This window comes from Bufo bufo, chromosome 8 (assembly GCF_905171765.1).
Source record: "Bufo bufo chromosome 8, aBufBuf1.1, whole genome shotgun sequence".
Taxonomy (NCBI): domain Eukaryota; kingdom Metazoa; phylum Chordata; class Amphibia; order Anura; family Bufonidae; genus Bufo; species Bufo bufo.
Window position 1 is genome coordinate 10,533,239 of NC_053396.1, and position 20,662 is coordinate 10,553,900.

At 44.8% G+C, this 20,662-nt stretch overlaps 1 protein-coding gene across 4 annotated transcripts in view; it reads right to left on the bottom strand.

The window, feature by feature from the left end:
• ZNF618 (zinc finger protein 618) overlaps positions 1–20,662 on the bottom strand; it is a 67,645-nt gene that overhangs the window by 23,578 nt on the left and 23,405 nt on the right. For all 4 annotated transcript variants that reach the window (XM_040405356.1, XM_040405355.1, XM_040405354.1 and 1 more), the window contains exons 3-6: positions 10,354–10,590; positions 7,865–7,972; positions 7,548–7,625; positions 2,370–2,411 (exon numbers count right to left, since the gene is read on the bottom strand). In XM_040405356.1, coding sequence (XP_040261290.1) covers positions 2,370–2,411; positions 7,548–7,625; positions 7,865–7,972; positions 10,354–10,528 — 403 coding nt within the window. In that variant the 5' untranslated portion in view covers positions 10,529–10,590. The remainder of the gene's footprint in view (positions 1–2,369; positions 2,412–7,547; positions 7,626–7,864; positions 7,973–10,353; positions 10,591–20,662) is intronic.

Genomic DNA, 20,662 nt, shown 5'->3' on the forward strand with positions numbered 1-20,662 from the left:
TGCTAGCACGTTCAGATGAATGAGCGGACAGGCCGACAACACGCGACAGGCGGATGGGAGGACCTGGCAGGGCTCACCCAGCACCCCTCCCCCCTCGTGGGATTTAAAGGGGAGTCACAGAAACTCCAAAATCCCAAAAGAAATAGACACCAAAAGTCCGGACACCTTACCGCCTGCTCTGCAACCGGCCTTGGTCTGGAAGCCAATATGGCCGTCACGGCAGCGGTCGCCCAGCCTTCTCATTCTACTAAATGGCCGTGGGCCGGTTCATAAATTCGTCTCAGTAAGGCTACATTCACACGAGCGCATCCATTCTGCGGTCGGTGCGCGGAGTGAAAATGCGGTCTAATGAATATAGCCTAAGGGCTTATGCACACGACCATGTGCCGGCCGGACCCATACGGCAGACCGCAATGCACGGGCACGCTGCAGGCAGACGCGGACCTATTCACTTGCATGCATTTTTTTTTTGAGGCGCGGAGGCAGGAGAGAAACCCCACGGAAGCACTCCGTAGTGCCTCTGAGGGGTTCCGTGCCTCTGTTCCGCAACGGACCTTCCTGACTGCAGACCCATTCAAGTGAATGGGTCCATATCCGTGATGCGCTGCAAAAACGGCCCGGACCCGCTGTTTGCCCACAATACGGTCCCGGCCGGCACATGAGCCCTAAGAGAAAGAAACCTTGTGGTGGCCCTTGGGGGAGGGGGAGGTTATTAATTTCTGAAATAAATGGGATACATCAGGACTAGACATGGAATGACATGAAGCAGACATGGCGGGAACAGATACAGTACACAATAGTAGACACGGTGGCACCATTTACGTAATTCCGTTATTTGCTACTGGCGACAACCTGCACCCTCCTCTGTGCGGCCCGCAGCGAGATCACGAAGCGGCCATTCTGTGTGCAGCGTACACGCAAGAGAAACCAGAGACACAAAGCCGTGGCCCACAGGCGCCCAAGCCAGATCCCACTGCCAGGGCGCGTCTCGGATCTCCCAAAATCTAAAGCTCGAGGCCTATGATTTCTCGGCCCCTGGGGGCCACGGCTCCGGGGACGGCTTACGTGCTGTATATACAGTATATCTCTGGGCTCGGACGCGTGGAGGATGGTTCACTGCATCATTTCTAAGGGCTTGTCCTAATAATAAGCACTTGAAGGCAAGAAGGGGCGCCGGACGAGAGGCAAAAGATCCCAAAACTGGAAATTTAATATAAAGAAGGAACCCCCCCCCCCGGTTATGCCTTGATGGTCCCCAATAATATCCACAGCCCCTTAGTGCAGGACCCCGCTGGATCTTGTGGTGAATGGAAGGTGGCCACGCATGTGCGTCTGCTCTTGCTTCCCTTTGGGGCCCCCATTCTGGAGAGTTGGAACCTGCACCTATCTTACATTTATGGCATATCCTATAGCGGCACGTCACCAGCATCTGAGACTGGACGACCCCTTTAGTATTAAAATGTCACCATCTGGGGGGGGGCACGACTCCTATGAGATGACGCAACCAGGATATTATGGTCGGTGGGAGTCTGACTTATGGGACCCTCCGAGTGGGTGGGAAAAAACCTAGCAGCATCCCTTAACTCTGAGGGTCAGATCTTCCCCGATCACCAAGCGATCCCTTGCAACAGTTCCGGTTCAGTTCAATGGAGAGGATCAGCACCGGCTCATGGTTTGGGGCCCCCCTTTGAAAGGCTGAGATACATTCACTATACTGCGGGCTTCGGAGCTAAAAATCTACCTGCATCCTCTACATTCTAGGAAGCGTTACTGTATACAGTCTGCTAATGCAGGAAAAACTGCCCCCCCCGCCTTCCTCCTTGTAGGACCACTGTGCCCCATGACAAGCTTGCTGACTGCGTCCAATGATAACCAGCAGAATTGTGAATGCAGCTCTGAAGCACTAAAATGAGCAAAATATAAAACTGAAAAAAATATATACATTATTATATTTTCTAATTCAGCCAAATTCTAATTGTGTCCTGTTTTAGTGCCCATTTGTAAAATAAGGGATGTTTGCACTTACCTCACTTACCTACAGAACATCCCAGTAACGGAAAACTCTCTAAATGCAGATTTTTTAAAATTTTTATGTGTATTATATATAATCAGCATAGAAGATTCAGATATAATTCAGAACCATCGAGTGACCACTGAACGATGTCAATTTCTGTCGAAAAGGAACACGTGACGGGGTTGGCCGGCTTGGTTTCGTGCCGTACACTGCGGAGGCCACATATTCAGAAACCATCAGGCAGGAACAGAGCAGCCACAGCGATCAATAATTAGGGAGTCGGAGGGGGGGGGGCCTCGTTACTGTGTTACAGCGCATTCATTATGTCACACATTTCACAGAAGGGCATACTTACTTCCCTGCGACGACACTCCTTCTACAGATGCAGCTTTATTGTCTGGGGGAACAGAAAGGACATCTACAGTTAAAAGCTTTAAAAAAAATATATATCAAACTAATTTTACATGAAACAATTCAATGCTGCGTAATTCTCAAAGAAATGAAGGACAAAGTAAGAAAAATACAGAGGCTGGGTATGTTTTTCACAATATTTTTGGAATTTTTTAAATTCTTGGTTGCCCAGTAAGTGACAATAAGAAAATCACCAGGCTTCGCCATTTCTTACTGATCAGCATCCACAATCCCGTCACAGGTTTCCCCTGCAGAGCAGCACTCTTAGACGGCATCTGTCAGCAGTTTTGTACAACAGGTCAGCCAGTGTCATAGGTAGAAAACTGCTGACAGATGCCCTTTAAGAAGCAGCTAAACTGACTATATATAAAAAAAAAAGAAGAAAAGAAGAAAAAGAATAAAGAAGAAGAAGATATGGCTGCACTACTGCAATTCACCATTTGGGGCGCTGCTCTACTTAGGCCTGCTGTGAAGGCAGTCATCGTTTCGGTCTCACGCCGTCATACACATTCCGCTCGCAGCCGCGACAGATGGGACCCTGGGAACGGCTGCTATAGGTGCCGACAGGAAAACGGCTTGAACCCTTTCAGGACCGGGCCATTTGTAAGCAAATCTGACCAGAAATGACCCCATTTTAGAAACTACACCCCTCAAGGTATTCAAAACAGATTTTACAAACTGTTAACCCTTTAGGTGTTCCACAAGAATTAATGATAAAAAGAAGATGAAATTTCTGAATTTCACTTTTTTGGCAGATTTTCAGTTTTAATCCATTTTCTTCCCACTAACAAAGCAAGGGTTAACAGCCAAACAAAACTCAATATTTATGGCCCCGATTCTGTAGTTTACAGAAACACCCCATATGTGGTCATAAACTGCTGTACGGGCACACGGCGGGGCGTAGAAAGAAAGGAACGCCATACGGTTTTTGGAAAGCAGATTTCACTGGGATAATTTTAAGCTGCTGTGTCACATTTGATGCACCCCTAGAGTAGAAACTCCCCAAAAAAATGACCCCATTTTGCAAACTACGGGATAGGGTGGCAGTTTTATTGCTACTATTTTAGGGTACATATGATTTTTGGTTGCTCTATATTACACTTTTTGTGAGGCAAGGTAAATAGCTGTTTTGGCAAAGTTTAGATTTTTTGTTATTTACAATGTTCATCTGACAGGTTAGATCATGTGATATTTTTATAGAGCAGGTTGTTACGGACGCGACAATACCAAATAGGTTTCAGTTTTACATAATAAAGCATTTTTGAAAAAAATGATTTTTTTAGTGTCTCCATACTCTGAAAGCCATATTATTTTTTATTTTTTAGGGCAACTGTCCTTTGTAGGGGCTCATTTTTTTTGGTATGAGATGACGGTTTGATTGCTACTATTTTAGGGTGAGTATGACTTTTTTGATCGCTTGCTATTACACTTTTTTTAATGTAAGGTGACAAAAAAAAATTCTTTTTTTACACCGTTTTTCTTTTCTTTACGGTGTTCACCTGAGGGATTAGGTCATGTGATATTTTTATACAGCAGGTTCTTACGGACGCGGCGATACCTAATATGTATACTTTTTTTCTTTATTTATGTTTTAGGGTACTTTCACACTAGCGTTTTTCTTTTCCGGCATAGAGTTCCGTCACAGGGGCTCTATACCGGAAAAGAACTGATCAAGCATATCCCCATGCATTCTGAAAGGAGAGCAATCCATTCAGGACGTCTTCAGTTCAGTCATTTTGACTGATCAGGCAAAAGAGAAAACCGCAGCATGCTACGGTTTTATCTCCGGCGGAAAAAACTGAAGACTTGCCTGAATGCCGGATCCGGCATTTTTTCCCATAGGAATGTATTAGTGCCGGATCCGGCATTCAAAATACCGGAATGCCGGATCCGAAAAAAAGGTGAAAAAAGTAAATGCCGGATCAGTTTTGCCGGATGACACCGGAAAGACGGATCCGGCATTTCAATGCATTTTTTTGACTGATCATGATCCTGATCAGTCTTACTAATGCCATCAGTTGGCATACGTTTTGCCGGATCCTGCAGGCAGTTCCGGCGACGGAACTGCTTGCCGGATCTCTCTGCCGCAAGTGTGAAAGTAGCCTTAGGCCTTATGCACACGACCGTTGTCTGCTTCCGCGTCCATTCCGCCGGTTTTAGCGTTTTTCAGGTGAGGACCCATTCATTTCTATGGAGCCGTTGAAAATGCGGATAGTGCACCGTTTGCCATCCACGTCAAAAAAATATAACCTGTCATATTATTTCTGCGGAAAGCGGTTCGCGGACCCATTCAAGTCAATGGGACCGCTAAAAAACGCGGAGGCACACAAGATTGTCGTCCGCGTGTCCGCTTTATTCCTATCTTTTGCATGGCGAACCGGTCTTAGATTTTTTTTTACATTCCTTTAGGTCTGGTGGTCCTCCAAAAATAAAGGACGACACACGGAAACGGATCACGGAACAACGGAACCCCATTTTGCGAAACAGAACACAACGGTTGTTTGCATGAGGCCTTACAAAATAACAGCATTTTTTAATTTTTAAAAAAAATCATGTTTTAGGGTACTTTCACATGTGCGTTGTTTGATTCCGGCAGGCAGTTCCGTTGCCTGAACTGCCTTCCTGATCAGGCAAACTGTATGCATTTAATTTCATTTTTTCTGACTGATCAGGCATTTTTCAGACTGATCAGGATCCTGATCAGTCTGAAAAATGTCTGTTCATTTAGAAAAATGCATTGCAATGGCACATCCGTTTTTCCGGTGTCATCAGGCAAAACGGATCCGGTATTTATTTTTTTCACATTTTTAAAGGTCAGCGCATGCGCAGAGCGGAATACCGGATCCGTCAATGCGGCCATTTGAATGCCGGATCCGGCACTAATACATTCCTATCGAAAAAAATGCCGGCATTCAGGCAAGTGTTCAAAAGACTGAACTGAAGACATCCTGAACGGATCGCTCTCCATTCAGAATGCATGGGGATAAAACTGATCCGTTCTTTTCTGGTATAAAGCCCCTAGGACGGAACTCAGTGCCAGAAAAGAAAAACGCTAGTGTGAAAGTGCCCTTAGTGTCTCCATATTCTGAGCGCCATATTTTTTTTATATTTTTTGGGCGATTGTCTTAGGTAGGGTCTCAATTTTTGCGGGATGTGATGACAGTTTGGTACTATTTTGGAGTGTGTATGACTTTTTGATCGCTTAGTATTACACTTTTTGTGAAAAAATGGCTTTTAGGACACTTTATTATTTTTTTTTTTACGGTGTTCAACTGAGGGGTTAGGTCATGTGGTATTTTTATAGAGCAGGTTCTTACGGACGTGGCAATACCTAATATTTTTTTTATTTAGTTACGTTTTACACAATAATATCCTTTTTGAAACAAAAAAAAATCATGTTTTAGTGTCTTCATATTCTGAGCGCCATAGTTTTTTCAGTTTTTAGGCGATTGTCTTAGGTAGGGTATCATTTTTTTGCAGGATGAGATGACGGTTTCATTGATATGACTTTTTGATCGCTTGCTATTACACTTTTTGTGACGTAAGGTGGCTTTTTTTTACACAGTTTTTATTTTATCTTTTTTACGGTGTTCACTTAAAGGGTTAGGTCATGTGATATTTTTTTTTTTAGAGCAGGCCGTTACGGACGCGGCGATATCGAATCTGTCTACTTTATTTTATTTTTTTACATTTAACACAATAATATCATTTTTGAAACAAAACAAATCATGTTTTAGTGTCTCCATAGTCTGAGAGCCATATTTTTTTTATTTTTTGGGCGATTGTCTTAGGTAGGGGCTAATTTTTGGCGGGATGAGGCGACGGTTAGATTGGTACTATTTTGGGGGGCATACTCCTTTTTGATCGCTTGTGCTGTTGTAAAGTGACAAAAAAACTGGGGTTTTTTTAGCGCCGTTTTTATTATTTTTGGACGGTGTTCACCTGAGGGATTAGGTCATGTGATATTTTTATAGAGCAGGTCGATACGGACGCGGTGATACCTAATATGTCTACTTTTCTTTTTTCCCCTAATTTTTTTTTTACTTTATTTTTGGAAAAGGACCCTTTTTTTTTTTTTTTTACTTGAAACTTAAAATTTTTTTTTGTTAAACTTTCTTTTTTAACTTTTTTTTTCACTTTACTTTTTTGTTCCACTCTGGGACTTCAACTTTTGGGGGTCTGTACATGTACGGCGCTGGGCGTGAAGTGGTTAAGAAGCTGCTCAGTTCTTCATCTTTAAGCGATATATTAGCGGGGTTTGAAGATAATCTTTTTGATGTAGCGATGTCCATTAATAATCTAAGAGATTCCAATAAAGCGTCTCCCTCTCATCCTGATGAATTCTCGGGCCGGATCCGCTCCTCTAATTACAATATCTCCCACAACCCATTCGTTTTCTCAGGCTTTTATCTCATTATGGGGAGATAGGATTTAATTACACATTTTAATCACTGTGTACTGCGCGCCTTCAAAAACACAGCGAGGGCGCGGGGCGCGGCCCCATCTGAGCGATGGATGGCGCTGTTTACTATTCCGGAAGATGCAGCCAGCCGTACATTGTGGTCATACACATACGTGGACGGGCTGGGTCTGCGAGACTTGGGGTATTCCCACAAGATAAGACATTAAAAGGGTTTTCCAAGACTTTATAATTGATGACCTATCCTCAGGATCGGTCATCAGTATCTGATTGGTGGGGGTCAGACAAGCGGGACTCCCGCCGATCAGCTTTTTGAGAGGGCATCGGCGCTCCTGTGAGCGCCACGGCCTTCTCTCTGCTCACCAAGCACAGCGCCGCACATTGTACAGTGGCCGTGCTTGGTATTGCAGCTCAGCTCCATTCACTTCAATGGGCAAGCACAGCGCCGCACATTGTACAGTGGCTGTGCTTGGTATTGCAGCTCAGCTCCATTCACTTCAATGGGGCCGAGCTGCTCCTCGTCTAGGGTATAAGCGCCTGAATCTTTCGGATTACACTGCCGGGTGAAACCTTTGTGACGAGTGCCCTGTATGATGGGTATTAGATGAAGTTCTTTCTTTTCCGAGGGCCTCTATCCGCAGTCGCGCAGGCGAGCGCCCTTTCATGTGATCAGACTGATGCAGGTACAGAGGAGGTGTTTACCTATGTGCGCTCGGACGTGAGTCTGGAAGCAGTTGTAATACGTGTACTTTTTCCGACAAATTCCACATTCGTAAGACCCTGGGAAACAGAAAGCAAAAGACGAGTAAAGGTCGGCGCGACACAAGCGAAGGCGAAAAATCTGCCAGAAATTGGAGCCTTTAAAGGTAATTTGCTCCTTTAAGTGACATCATCTCCGCAGCAGTAACTACAACTCCCAGCAGGCTCTGACAGCTTGCGGCTGGAGATCGCCGCCCTATAGCGGCAATGTTGCACCTGCTGATGTGACGACCAACATGGCGGCGTTTTCTGCTGCTCACCTGGAGAAGATGTGCTGATTCTTGGAGGGATGTTCCGTGGACGGCTGCCCCCGCTCCAAGACGTCTCCCTGCTCATGGCTGCTGTGTGTCTGTCCGGAGAGTCTCCACCTGGACGGAGGACAAGCGAAGAGACAAGAGAAATGTGGTCAGTCCGAGTGTCAATTCCCTGCCCCCACTCAGCCATGAAATTGGGGGAGAGGTCTAAGACTACACGAACGCAAACATCATAAATGGTCGCGCAACGGCAGTTTATGTACTGGCACACGCCATGGGGCCACCATGGGGGACATTATTACTGCTATGGCCACCATGGGGGACATTATTACTGCTGGGGCCACCATGGGGGCCACTATTACCGCTGGGGGCCACTATTGCCGCTGGGGGCCACTATTATTGCTGGGGGCCACTATTACCGCTGGGGGCCACTATTACCGCTGGGGGCCACTATTACCGCTGGGGGCCACTCTGGGGGACATTATTACCGCTGGGGGCCACTATTACCGCTGGGGGACACTCTTGGGGACATTATTACCGCTGGGGGCCACTATTACCGCTGGGGGCCACTCTGGGAGACATTATTACTGCTGGGGGCCACTCTGGGGGACATTATTACCGCTGGGGGCCACTCTGGGGGACATTATTACCGCTGGGGGCCACTCTGGGGGACATTATTACCGATGGGGGCCACTATTACCGCTGGGGGCCACTCTGGGGGACACTATTACCGCTGGGGCCACTATTACCGCTGGGGGACACTCTTGGGGACATTATTACCGTTGGGGGCCACTCTGGGGGACATTATTACCGCTGGGGGCCACTCTGGGGGACATTATTACCGCTGGGGCCACTATTACCGCTGGGGCCACTATTACCGCTGGGGGACACTCTTGGGGACATTATTACCGCTGGGGGCCACTCTGGGGGACATTATTACCGCTGGGGCCACTATTACCGCTGGGGCCACTATTACCGTTGGGGGCCACTCTGGGGGACATTATTACCGCTGGGGGCCACTCTGGGGGACATTATTACCGCTGGGGCCACTATTACCGCTGGGGCCACTATTACCGCTGGGGGACACTCTTGGGGACATTATTACCGTTGGGGGCCACTCTGGGGGACATTATTACCGCTGGGGGACACTCTTGGGGACATTATTACCGCTGGGGGCCACTATTACCGCTGGGGGCCACTCTGGGAGACATTATTACTGCTGGGGGCCACTCTGGGGGACATTATTACCGCTGGGGGCCACTCTGGGGGACATTATTACCGCTGGGGGCCACTCTGGGGGACATTATTACCGATGGGGGCCACTATTACCGCTGGGGGCCACTCTGGGGGACACTATTACCGCTGGGGCCACTATTACCGCTGGGGGACACTCTTGGGGACATTATTACCGTTGGGGGACACTCTGGGGGACATTATTACCGCTGGGGGACACTCTTGGGGACATTATTACCGCTGGGGGCCACTATTACCGCTGGGGGCCACTCTGGGAGACATTATTACTGCTGGGGGCCACTCTGGGGGACATTATTACCGCTGGGGGCCACTCTGGGGGACATTATTACCGATGGGGGCCACTATTACCGCTGGGGGCCACTCTGGGGGACACTATTACCGCTGGGGCCACTATTACCGCTGGGGGACACTCTTGGGGACATTATTACCGTTGGGGGACACTCTGGGGGACATTATTACCGCTGGGGGCCACTCTGGGGGACATTATTACCGCTGGGGCCACTATTACCGCTGGGGGACACTCTTGGGGACATTATTACCGTTGGGGGCCACTCTGGGGGACATTATTACCGCTGGGGGCCACTCTGGGGGACATTATTACCGCTGGGGCCACTATTACCGCTGGGGGACACTCTTGGGGACATTATTACCGCTGGGGGACATTATTACCGCTGGGGGCCACTATTATCGCTGGGGGCCACTATTACCGCTGGGGGCCACTATTACCGCTGGGGGCCACTATTACCGCTGGGGGCCACTATTACTGCTGGGGGCCACTATTACTGCTGGGGGCCACTATTACTGCTGGGGGCCACTCTTGGGGACATAATTCCTGCTGGGGGCCACTCTGGGGGCCACTATTACCGCTGGGGGCCACTCTGGGGGACATTATTACCGCTGGGGGCCACTATTACCGCTGGGGGCCACTTCATATACTGCAGGGTTGGGATTTTATTAAAAAGCCACTGAAATTCATCAATTTTTAATGGCCATGAAAAACGGACAGACGGACAGAAAACGGAAGCACAAATGGTTAAAAAACGGTCATGAAAAACTGACAGCGAGTCCGTTTTCTTCACTGTGTGCCTGTAGCCTAAATATACAAGACTAGGCGTAACGCTGGCCCTGGAGACGACCCCTGCCATTGGGGGCCACAAGGACCCAACGTACTGGCCGCTTACTCTATAAAAACATTAGGGGGGGGGGGGTGCACGTTACGCCACAGGCGGTCAGCCACTCACCGATATTCTGCTGATTGCGGTTTTCTCCGATAACCACGCAGATTTCGGCCGGCACCTCCTCGGCGCCATCTTCCATTTTGTTTTTGGCAGAATTTTTGGCCTTCTGTTTCCAGAGCACAGGCTGGAGGACTTCTTCCGTTTTTTCTGTCTTGACAGTCACATCTTGCGCACTCATTGTCCACACTCTTTGGAATGAATTAACTAAGCGTCTCGCTCTCCCCCTGGACTGCGCTCTCCCTAAAAAACACAGAGGAGGTTTGGGATTAAGCATAACAAAGTCCTACGCCCAAAACACTACTTACTGGGGTGAAGGCCTCAAGGGGTAGTACAAGATTAGAAAAACATGGCTGCCTTCTTGTAGCCACGCCTGTCCATGGGCCGGGACCGGTATTGCAGCTCCACGTCATTGAAGTGAATGTGGCTAAGCTGCAATACCATGCACTACCTGTGGGCAGGTGTGGCACTGTTTTAGGAATACAGCAGCCATGTTTTTCTAATCCTGTGCAGTCCCTTCAATGTTCTGTACGAATTGTTTTTGTGCTGTAATCTGAGCAGGATGGCGAGTATTGGACAGATTGAAAATGAAAAAAGTGTCAAATAAAAATGAAAAGTGTAAAACGTAAATCAGCAGCAGGTGGCGCTGTTCATTTTCATTTTGGCACTGAAACCGCCTTCAGGGAGAAGAAACGTAATCTTGTCACACTGCCTTTCATTTATACATTTCGCATTTCAAATAAAATAAAAAAATGTGACCATAAAATACCAGTTTAGGTAATGAAAATTAAATAAGAAAAAGCTATTTTAATTTTCTCACAAATCACCCATGCAAGAGAGAAAAATGTTATTGCAAATTAAATTATTTCATTTTATTTTTAATTTTGGAATGAAGTTTTCACACATGAGCGGCAAAACAAATGTAAAAGATAAATAAAATAAAAAAGTTATTTCATTTTTTTCATTTTCATTTTATTTTTGTCCGCATTTACCTCTCACAGGGAGACGGGCTGAAGCTGTGGAGTCGGTAAGCCAAATTATGGGAAGATTCATAGATTCCTGCTGTCGGCAGCTCTGGTCCTGCGCACTGGCTCCCACGTATCTGTCTGCGGCTTGTTTACTTCCTCTCCGCCATGGGCATGATCATGTGCTCCGCTGCAGCCGATGAGTGGTGTTCACGAGAAACACATCCACACTGAAACCAGTTATTGGCTGCAGCAGAGCAGATGATCATGCCCATGGCAGAGAAGAAGTAAACAAGCCGCAGACAGATACGTGGGGGTCAATGCGCAGGACCAGATCTGCCGACAGCAGGTAGGTATGAACAGGTAGTTTTACAACAGCTGGAGGGCCGCATATTGAGCATCCCTGGTTTATAGTATAAGGACATAAGAGAACACGGGAGAGCTGAGGACTGATCTATCACCACTAGAACACCCTGTATATCACTGTATATAGGATAAAGGACAGGGGAGAACACAGGAGAGGTGAGAACTGATTATCTATCACCACTAGAACACCCTGCATATCACTGTGTATAGTATAAGGACAGAAGAGGTGAGAACTGGTTATCTATCACCACTAGAACACCCTGCAAATCACTGTGTATAGTATAACGACAGAAGGGAACACAGGAGAGGTGAGAACTGATTATCTATCATCACTAGAACACCCTGCATATCACTGTGTATAGTATAAAAGGACAGAAGGGAACACAGGAGAGGTGAGAACTGATTATCTATCACCACTAGAACACCCTGTACATCACTGTGTATAGTATAAGGACAAGTGAGAATGGATTATCTATCACCACTAGACCACCCTGCTTATCACTGTGTATAGTATAAGGACATGAGAGGTGAGAACTGATTATCTATCACCACTAGAACACCCTGCTTATCACTGTGTATAGTATAAGGACAGGAAAGGTGAGAACTGGTTATCTATCACCACTAGAACACCCTGCTTATCACTGTGTATAGTAAAAGGACAGAAGGGAACACAGGAGAGGTGAGAACTGATTATCCATCATCACTAGAACACCCTGCTGATTTTGATAAATAAGGGGCTGTCACAGCCAGACAGTTGAGAAGCTCTGACAGGAGCCTTTCAGATCCTCCTCCTTGAATTTCTTTGTTTTGGTTTGGTTCCTCATCTCGTTGGTCTATCTCAGCTGTCATGCAGTTGGACTGATTGCTGCCCTTTAAGTTCCTCCCCAGAATGCAGTAGTGGGCGGCTTATACAACTTCCTGGAGTGTGTGTGCATGCTGTTCCTTGTTCCCAGTCCACAGTCCCCAGTCGTCTGCAAGATAAGTTCTGTTTATGTATTTATGATTTTCTGTTCTGGATCCAGGTGACCCTGACTCCCTCCGTGTCTGTGTAGGGAGCTGGTGGTCGTGTCCCTTCACTATTGTAGGGTCTTCAGGTGTAAGATAGTCGAGGTACGTGGATATGCGCCCATCCACCTTTGGGGTGGTCGCATAGGCTGAGCAATAAGGGAGAGCGGCAGGTCTCTTGCAGGGGTCTCCCTTTTGTTCCTTAGTTGTGGATCCAGAGAGTCATTGTTTATATTGTATTGTCTTGTTTCCTGTACACCATCCGTGACAGGGGCTTAGATTAATAGAACAAAATATATTTATGATTAACAATTGTAAACTTTTCTAAATTTCGATGAAATTTCATAAATGGCACAATATTACTAACAGATATTTTTTAAGCTGGAGTCGGTACATTTCTACTGACTCAGACTCCACGCAATATTAGCTTTGACTCCACAGCTCTGAAACTCTGCAACGAGAGTTAGGGGACAACAGTTCTACATCACTGATGAAGTCCTATTAGACTCCGCCTCCTCTTACTCTGCAAAGCCAGATGCATGATGGGAAATGTAGGCTGCATTAGGGGAACCATATTTGAGGAGAAGAATGAATCAAGATGACAGGCCACCCATAAACAGCACATCAACTGAAGCAGGTATGCACAACAGCCTACCTGTATAGGCCCAAACTATTTTATGCTAACAAACCACCAGGCCCAACCAGAGATGGGTAGGAGTCTGGCCTCCTGTGCCCTAGGTGCACAATGTAGGATTTGAGATCCTCAACCAGCTCTGACCTCATTTCCTTATGTGGTTCGCATTTAATTGCTGAAATATCAGCAGGAGTTGCAGTAAAACCTCTACAGGTTGGTCTTGTCCAACGATCACGGATCTGGTATTAAGACGAAGGTTTAATGCGGGTCGTGTTTTCTGTGGTTTGGCTCTCTATGGCAGGACGCATTAGTACATCCACCCAGGCAAGTTCCTATAATCGCATAATTACTAGGCCCGGGGGTCTGTACCAAAACAGTACAAAGAAACCTCTTGGAGACCACCACCCAATACTACAGGAAATAATGGTCTTCTAGAGGAGTGGGTCAATCTATAGCTTCACTCGTGAAGTTTTTGTATATTTTTTGGTCATTGCATATTTTTGTAGAACGCTTGTGGCGATTTGGGTGCTACAATATGATTTAAAGGAACTGTTCGCTCCTCAGGATAGGCCATCAATATCTGATTGATGGGGGTCTGCCATATCCGCCGATCAGCTGCTTCACAGTTGCTCTGGATCCGCACAGCTCCATGTAGTGGACGGATCTTGTAATTGCAGAGCTGCTCCCCACAGGTGGTCAGCAGGGGGCAGGGTGTCGAACCCCCACCGATCAGACCTGAGGATACCATCAATAATCAAGGAGTGGACAACCACTTTAAAGAGATTGTCTCACCTTGAACATTGGTGGCATATCGCTAGGATGCGCCACCAGTGCCAGAGGTGGAACCCAAACCTCTCTCTAGAACAGGGATGCCCAACCTGCAGCCCTCCAGCTGTCGCAAAACTACAACTTCCCTCATGCCTGGACAGTTTACAGCTATCAGGGCATGTTGGGGGGTTGTAGTTTTGCAGGTTGAGCATTGCTGTTCTAGAAAGAAACTCCCAAAGAGAACGGGGGCGCACAGCGCATGTGCAGCCGCCAAAAAAAGCCAAGCACCAGCAGTGGTGTCCTCTCCATTCAATTCTATGGCCCTTCCAAAAATAGCCAAGCTCGGCGCTCAGTTTTTTTCGGCGCTCCCATACCAATTAATGGTAGGCAGCTCCGCACGTGGGTTCGTTCTCGCAATAGGCATGGGTCCCTAGCGATATGCCTATACACCCCCTTTACGTTCAATAAGCGGCAACGTCTGTGATTATGACCCTTCTGACCCCAACGCACCGGAAACAAGATCAGCATTTGGAGAGATGATCATCATTCATGCGAGATGTGTTACTGGTTTTATGGGTAATGGTTGCTGCAACTGGGTTAGAGAAGTGGACAGACGGTACAAAGACTATTTTTCAAGTCTGGAGGTCCAGACACGTGTAATGCTTCATTTGCCCTGCGGAGGCGCTGCAGGGAAGATGAACACTGGTGCCGATTCCCCCCAGATCAGTGGAGGTCCCTGTGATCGGCTTATTTTTGGAAAAAACCTTCTAACAAAAAGGAGTGTCCACAGAAGACAAACCCCTTAAAGGTGTAGGGTCCAATCACTGGTGCGGGAAATAATCTCATCTATACAATATTGCTATAATAAAAAATAAAAAAAAGTGTGTTAGTGCTGGAACGCGATCTAGATTTCTAGATCCAGTCTCGAGGTGACATTTGCTCTGGGAGTCCAGTCATTATCCCTTACACAATAGAACATTCAGACACGGTTTAGACCGCAGCCAAAGATTTCTAGTGGAAAAATTTCAAGAGCCAGGGGGAATTTTCCACTGATGTATATTTCTGTCAATTTTTTCTTTTTTTTTTTTTTCCATTTCTATAAAATTACAAAACACGTCAAAGGCAAAACGAAAAAAAAAAAAAAAAAAAAGCTTTGACTGCATCAGTGAGCAGCAGGGAAATTTGTATGAAATATTTTGCATGAGCCAAGAGAAAAAAAATTTGTGGTTAGGAAAATAGTATGCAAATCATACAAAAAGAATTGCAAAGAAAATATCAGGTTCATTTTATTTTTTCTCGGTTATAGACGAGCCAGGGGCAGTTTACTCAAATGTAAAGTAGGACATGGAAAATATGACAGGGGTGCAGCCGGTCTAATTGAGAATTTGCTCTAAAAAAAAAAAAAAAAAAGAAGAAGGGCTATCCTCACTTAATGGAAAATTGCTAAAAAAAAAAAAAAAAAAAAAAAAACACCCAGTGAAGATGACCCCATGTGCAAAATAAAAAAGTAACCATGCAAAGGCTTTGCTCAAAAATACATTAAAATGTTTCACACAACATAGAAAAAACTAAATTTAAAAAAAAAAAAAACTGGCAAAAAAAAGGGGTTGTCCGGATGATGATTAAAAAAAAGGGTCAAAATAAAAGAACAGACGTTCACCGCACAAATCCCCCGACACTCCTCGCTGGTCTCTCATATAGCACGTGTGGCCGCCCAGTCAATCGCCGATTGAGGCCGGTCATCGCTGTGCCCTGTGATTGGCTGAGATGTATATTTCCTGTGTGTCAAGGGGAACCAGGAAGTAGAGACCCATTTAAATTGTAATTTATTGTTTTAATTTACCTTCATTCATCATTAAAAGGGTTATCCAATTCTAAGAAACTGCCCCCCATATGCCCGGGAATATACTTACCCCGCTCCGCTCCTGGTCCACGCGCCACTGCTGTTGCTTCTCCCCCGTGCGTGGATGAAAACATCCGGTGTCGGGGAGAGGGGGGGAAGGGAGCAGCCAATGGCAAGGCAGGGATGGGGACGAGCCCCCCTAGCACCACTGGGAGGTTAGTCCCTGTGCCCACCTGCCATTGGCTGCCCCTCCCCACCAAACATTGGATGTTTTCATCCGTGTACAGGGAGAAGCAGCGGCGGCGGCGCGTGGACCAGGAGCGGCGCGGGGTAAGTATATTCCCTGTGAGGGGCCCGGCACATGGGGGGCAGTTTTCTGAATTGGATAACCCTTTTAATGATGAATGAAGGTAAATTAAAACCATAAATTACAATTTAAATGGGTCATCCCATCGCACTCCACCTCTGCACTCCGTGGGCCCCACTGGTCTAGTATAACCCAACCCCCTAAAAAAAATATATAATTTCTAATATAACCCCACCGCCCAAAAAATAAAAATATATTTTCTAATATAAGCCCACCCCCCTAAAAAAAAAAAATAATAATCTAATTTCTAATATAACTCCACCCCCCCCCAAAAAAAAAAAAATCGGATTTCTAATATAACCCCACCCACCCCCCCCCCCAAAAAAATCGGATTTCCAATATAACGCCACCCACAAAAAATCTAATTTCTGAGATCCAATACCCCCAAAAAACTCTAATACAACCCCCCAATAGAAAAATACAAATTCATTCATTTCAATAGGAGAATCAGCGCTCCAGGATAGAGACCGCCGCTCGTTTTTTTCCAGCGTAGAAATGAAAAGCAAGTTCCGCCTCCGACTGAAATGAACGGGAGGCTTTTTTGACGTGGAAAATGCATGAAAAACAGCACCAAAAAAAAAGTCGTGTTTGGGCCCTAAATATAGCGCTCACAAAAAAAAATAAAAAAATAAAAAAAAATTCTAACATAACCTCCCCCCCAAAAATAAATTTCAAATATAAACTCCCCCACAAGAATGTGATTTCTAATACTGTATAATTATGATATACTGTTTTTTTTTTGTTTTTTTTGGGGGGGTCAAAGAGAAAAAAAAAAAAATATGATTTGAAAAGTAAACACCTCAAAAAATAAGTACCGTAAATAAAAAAATTAAAAAAATCAAACAGTACAATAAGAGGTGCATCATAAAGGTGGTGTCATTTCTATGTCATTTCTAGAAGCCCCCCCCCCATTGTCCGCTAATTTATACAAGTGATAATATATGCGCGGTGTGAGGCGCGGGGTGGAAAGGTCGCCGATTCTCTTTGCTCATTTTAATAATCCTAATTAATTCAAATTAGAATATATCATTATTTCCACAGCATGAATATTTATTACAACCCTATGGAGAAACGATAAGAAAAAACTCGGCATGAAAGGCTGGAAAAAAAAATAAAAAAATTAAACACAAATGCGCGGCCGCGATTTCAGGTAAAAAAAAAAAAAAAAAAAGCTAATTTGAAACAAAAATTCACTAAATGAAGAAAAATGCCCTGACGATAAGATGTGACGGTTTTGCCAACTCTGCAGGAAGTGCTGCGAACACAAAAACGCCCGACCTACTAAAAAAAATAAAAAAAAAATTCTGGAATTGTCAGAAATTAGGTGCACTTAAAGGGGTGGTGCAAAAAAATAAAAAATAACAATTCTACACTTTTCAGCCTAGCGCCTGGTTCCTAATTTCTTGTTTCTCACCGAGGTGGTCGCACGCGCTCAGTTTAAATCTTCAACCGTCACCAGCCATATCTTCTGTTAGAAGAAAGGACACGCCCTCCGAGTCATGTCCACAGCGATTCCTGGGATATTTGTCATGCTCCACCCCCTGGTGCCCTATCCCAGCCAATCTGGAGGCAGCATGAACTGAAGCGCTCGTTACCACTCCTGCTTATCCCTAAAAGTGGCGGTCTGCAGTCTGTGACCCTTCAGCGGTTGCACAACTACAACCCTCATCAAACCTTTAAGGAGGCGTCGGAAAGTTTGGCTTAACAGCTCCGTAGCCCTGCTGTCCGATCGCGCGTCCCAACTATGATTTGACTCAAGAGGGTACGGGCAAGAAAACACTCTTGGAATATTCTTGAAATAACAGTCCTAAAAAGGCACCTATTTAGCAGGATCAACCCTATATGAATTCTGGTAGGGTTGATCCTGCTGATTAAAATGCTGCTTACCTTGTGAAAATTAGCTGCAGCATTCCTGAGTGGGGGGAAAAATAATAATATACTTTTTATGCAAATATGGGTTTCAGTGCACTGAGGGGCGTGGCCTGGTCGCCGCCACTATCCGCACCGATAATGCAAACGCTTGTATCCGTTCAGAACCGATCCGCTTGCATTATTATGTAAAATAAAAGTCTAAGTCAAAACGGATCCGTCCTGACTTAGATTGAAAAAGTCAATGGGAGGCGGATCCGTTTTCAATTGCGCCATATTGCGTCAGTGAAAACGGATCAGTCCCCCATTGACTTATATTGTAAGTCGGGACGGATCCAAGCAGCGTTTTTTTGTGTCCGCACCCAGAGCGGAATGGAGGCGGAATGGAGCCAAACTGATGCATTCTGAACGGATCCGTTTCAAACCGTTTGCGAGAGACTTGAAACGGATCTCACAAACGGAATTCAAAACACCAGCGTGAAAGTAGCCTTAATGGCCGCCACGTAATACCGCACTTCCCCTGTAGTGGCCGCCGTAGAGGAAATGCATGGTCAGCTTGCCGTTGCAAAATCGGCAGTTTGCCAAAAGCGCCAGCAAATCACCAAGGCGGCCACTTTCTGAAAGGGGACGTCTCTGAGGCATCATTTTTAGGGCTCATGCACACAAACGTACGTATTTCGCGGTCCCCAAAAAATACAGATGATATTTGTGTTGAATCCGTTTTTTTTTTCTCCCGGATCCTTGTCTGCAAAATGGACAAGAATAGGACATGCTCTATCTTTTTTGGTGGATCGGCCATGCGAGCATACGGAAACGGAACGCACACGGAGTCATTTCCTTTTTCTCTGAGGACCCATTGAAGTGAATGATTGCGCATACGGAGGTGCAAAAAAAAAAAAAAAAGAAAAAGAAACGGACACTGAGAAAAAAAAAATTGTGTGGATGAGCCCTTATTAAAAAAAAAATAAAAATAAAAATTATAAAGATTTAAAAAAAAAATCTCCAGGAATTTCTAGTATTTTATAATTTTTTAAAGGTTATAACGGTAATATATTTTATACAGTAATTTATTTATTTTTTATATGTTATAATGGTAATATATTTTATATAGTAATTAATATTTTTTTTATGTTATAATGGTAATATATTTTTATATAGTATAATATTTATATAGTAATTTTTTGAATATGTTATAACTGTCATGTTTTATATTTTTTTTTTGTTATTTTTAAAAAAATGTTATAATGATCATATTTTATATAGTATTTTCTAAAGTATAAGATAAAAGAAATAAACTTAAAATATATTATAATTTCTTGTTTTCTTCTCTTTTCATCCCCAACAATAAGAATTTTTTCTCTAAATTAAAATTCAAGGACGACAGGCAAAAGGTAACAATAAAAAAAATAAAAAAATAAAAATTCTGCCTTTTACAGCGAACAAGCCCTGTAACCTCATCGCCGGTCCGTGTAACGTAAGAACAGGTCTGCTACAATTTTTCCTCCTCGCCCGTGATTCTTACAAAATAAAACCTTTTTTTAATTTAAATGCTAATGCGCTGAATTAAATTTTAATAACGGAGGAAATTGAAAAGCTGAGCAGGAATATTGGAAATAAATCCAGGCAGAAACAGCAGAAATTAAAAATTCTACTATGTGGGATGATGGCCGTTAAGCTATTTTATAGGATTACATTTTTTTCATTTTTGAAAGCAGAAGAAGAAGAAGAAGAAGGGGGAAGGAAAAAAATAAATAAATAAAAAATCGGCTCTTGCTGACTCGGGAGTATTAAATCCACAGAGCGGTGATTTATTAGACGCCCTTCCCGGGGGAACAGGCCTCTCTTTCATGTTGAAATATTTCATAAATTTCAGGACGGCATAAATTCTTAATTTAGAGTTATGGAGGTCGCGTTTAATGTACTCGCGAAATTCACAGATATTAAAGGGATCTCCGGCAGAACGGCAAAAAAAATCATTAGAAAATATCCATTTTGGATATCAAAAGACGAGCGTCGGGTTTGAGACAAAATAGTCAAATTATTCCAAAGCTTCGCGACGGCCTACCGCATCCAACAGGTTCTTTTTTATTTTTTTGCATTTTATTACAAAAAACAAAAATATGCAGAATTCAGTTTTTTTTGGAAAATTACGTCAAAATGACCGATTCTGGTGCATGGATCCAGGAAAAAAACATCAAAGCCGCCCCATCGGACATGCTGCACGGGAGGAGCCCTGCAGTAGATGCTTCCAACAACAACCCCCATCATTATAGCCCTCTTGTCAATCCATCCACGGCAGACATTGGGGCACAAGGATCGGGCAGCTGTACTTTAATACGCCTCAGGAAGACAGCAGCTTTCTCCTCCGTGTCCGTTACGTTTTTTCCTTTTTTTTTTTTTTGCAACCCTTTCATTTCAATGGGGCCACATAAAAAAACGGAAATGACTGCGTGTGCATTCTGCATCCGTATGTTCACAACGGATGCGCAAAAAATACG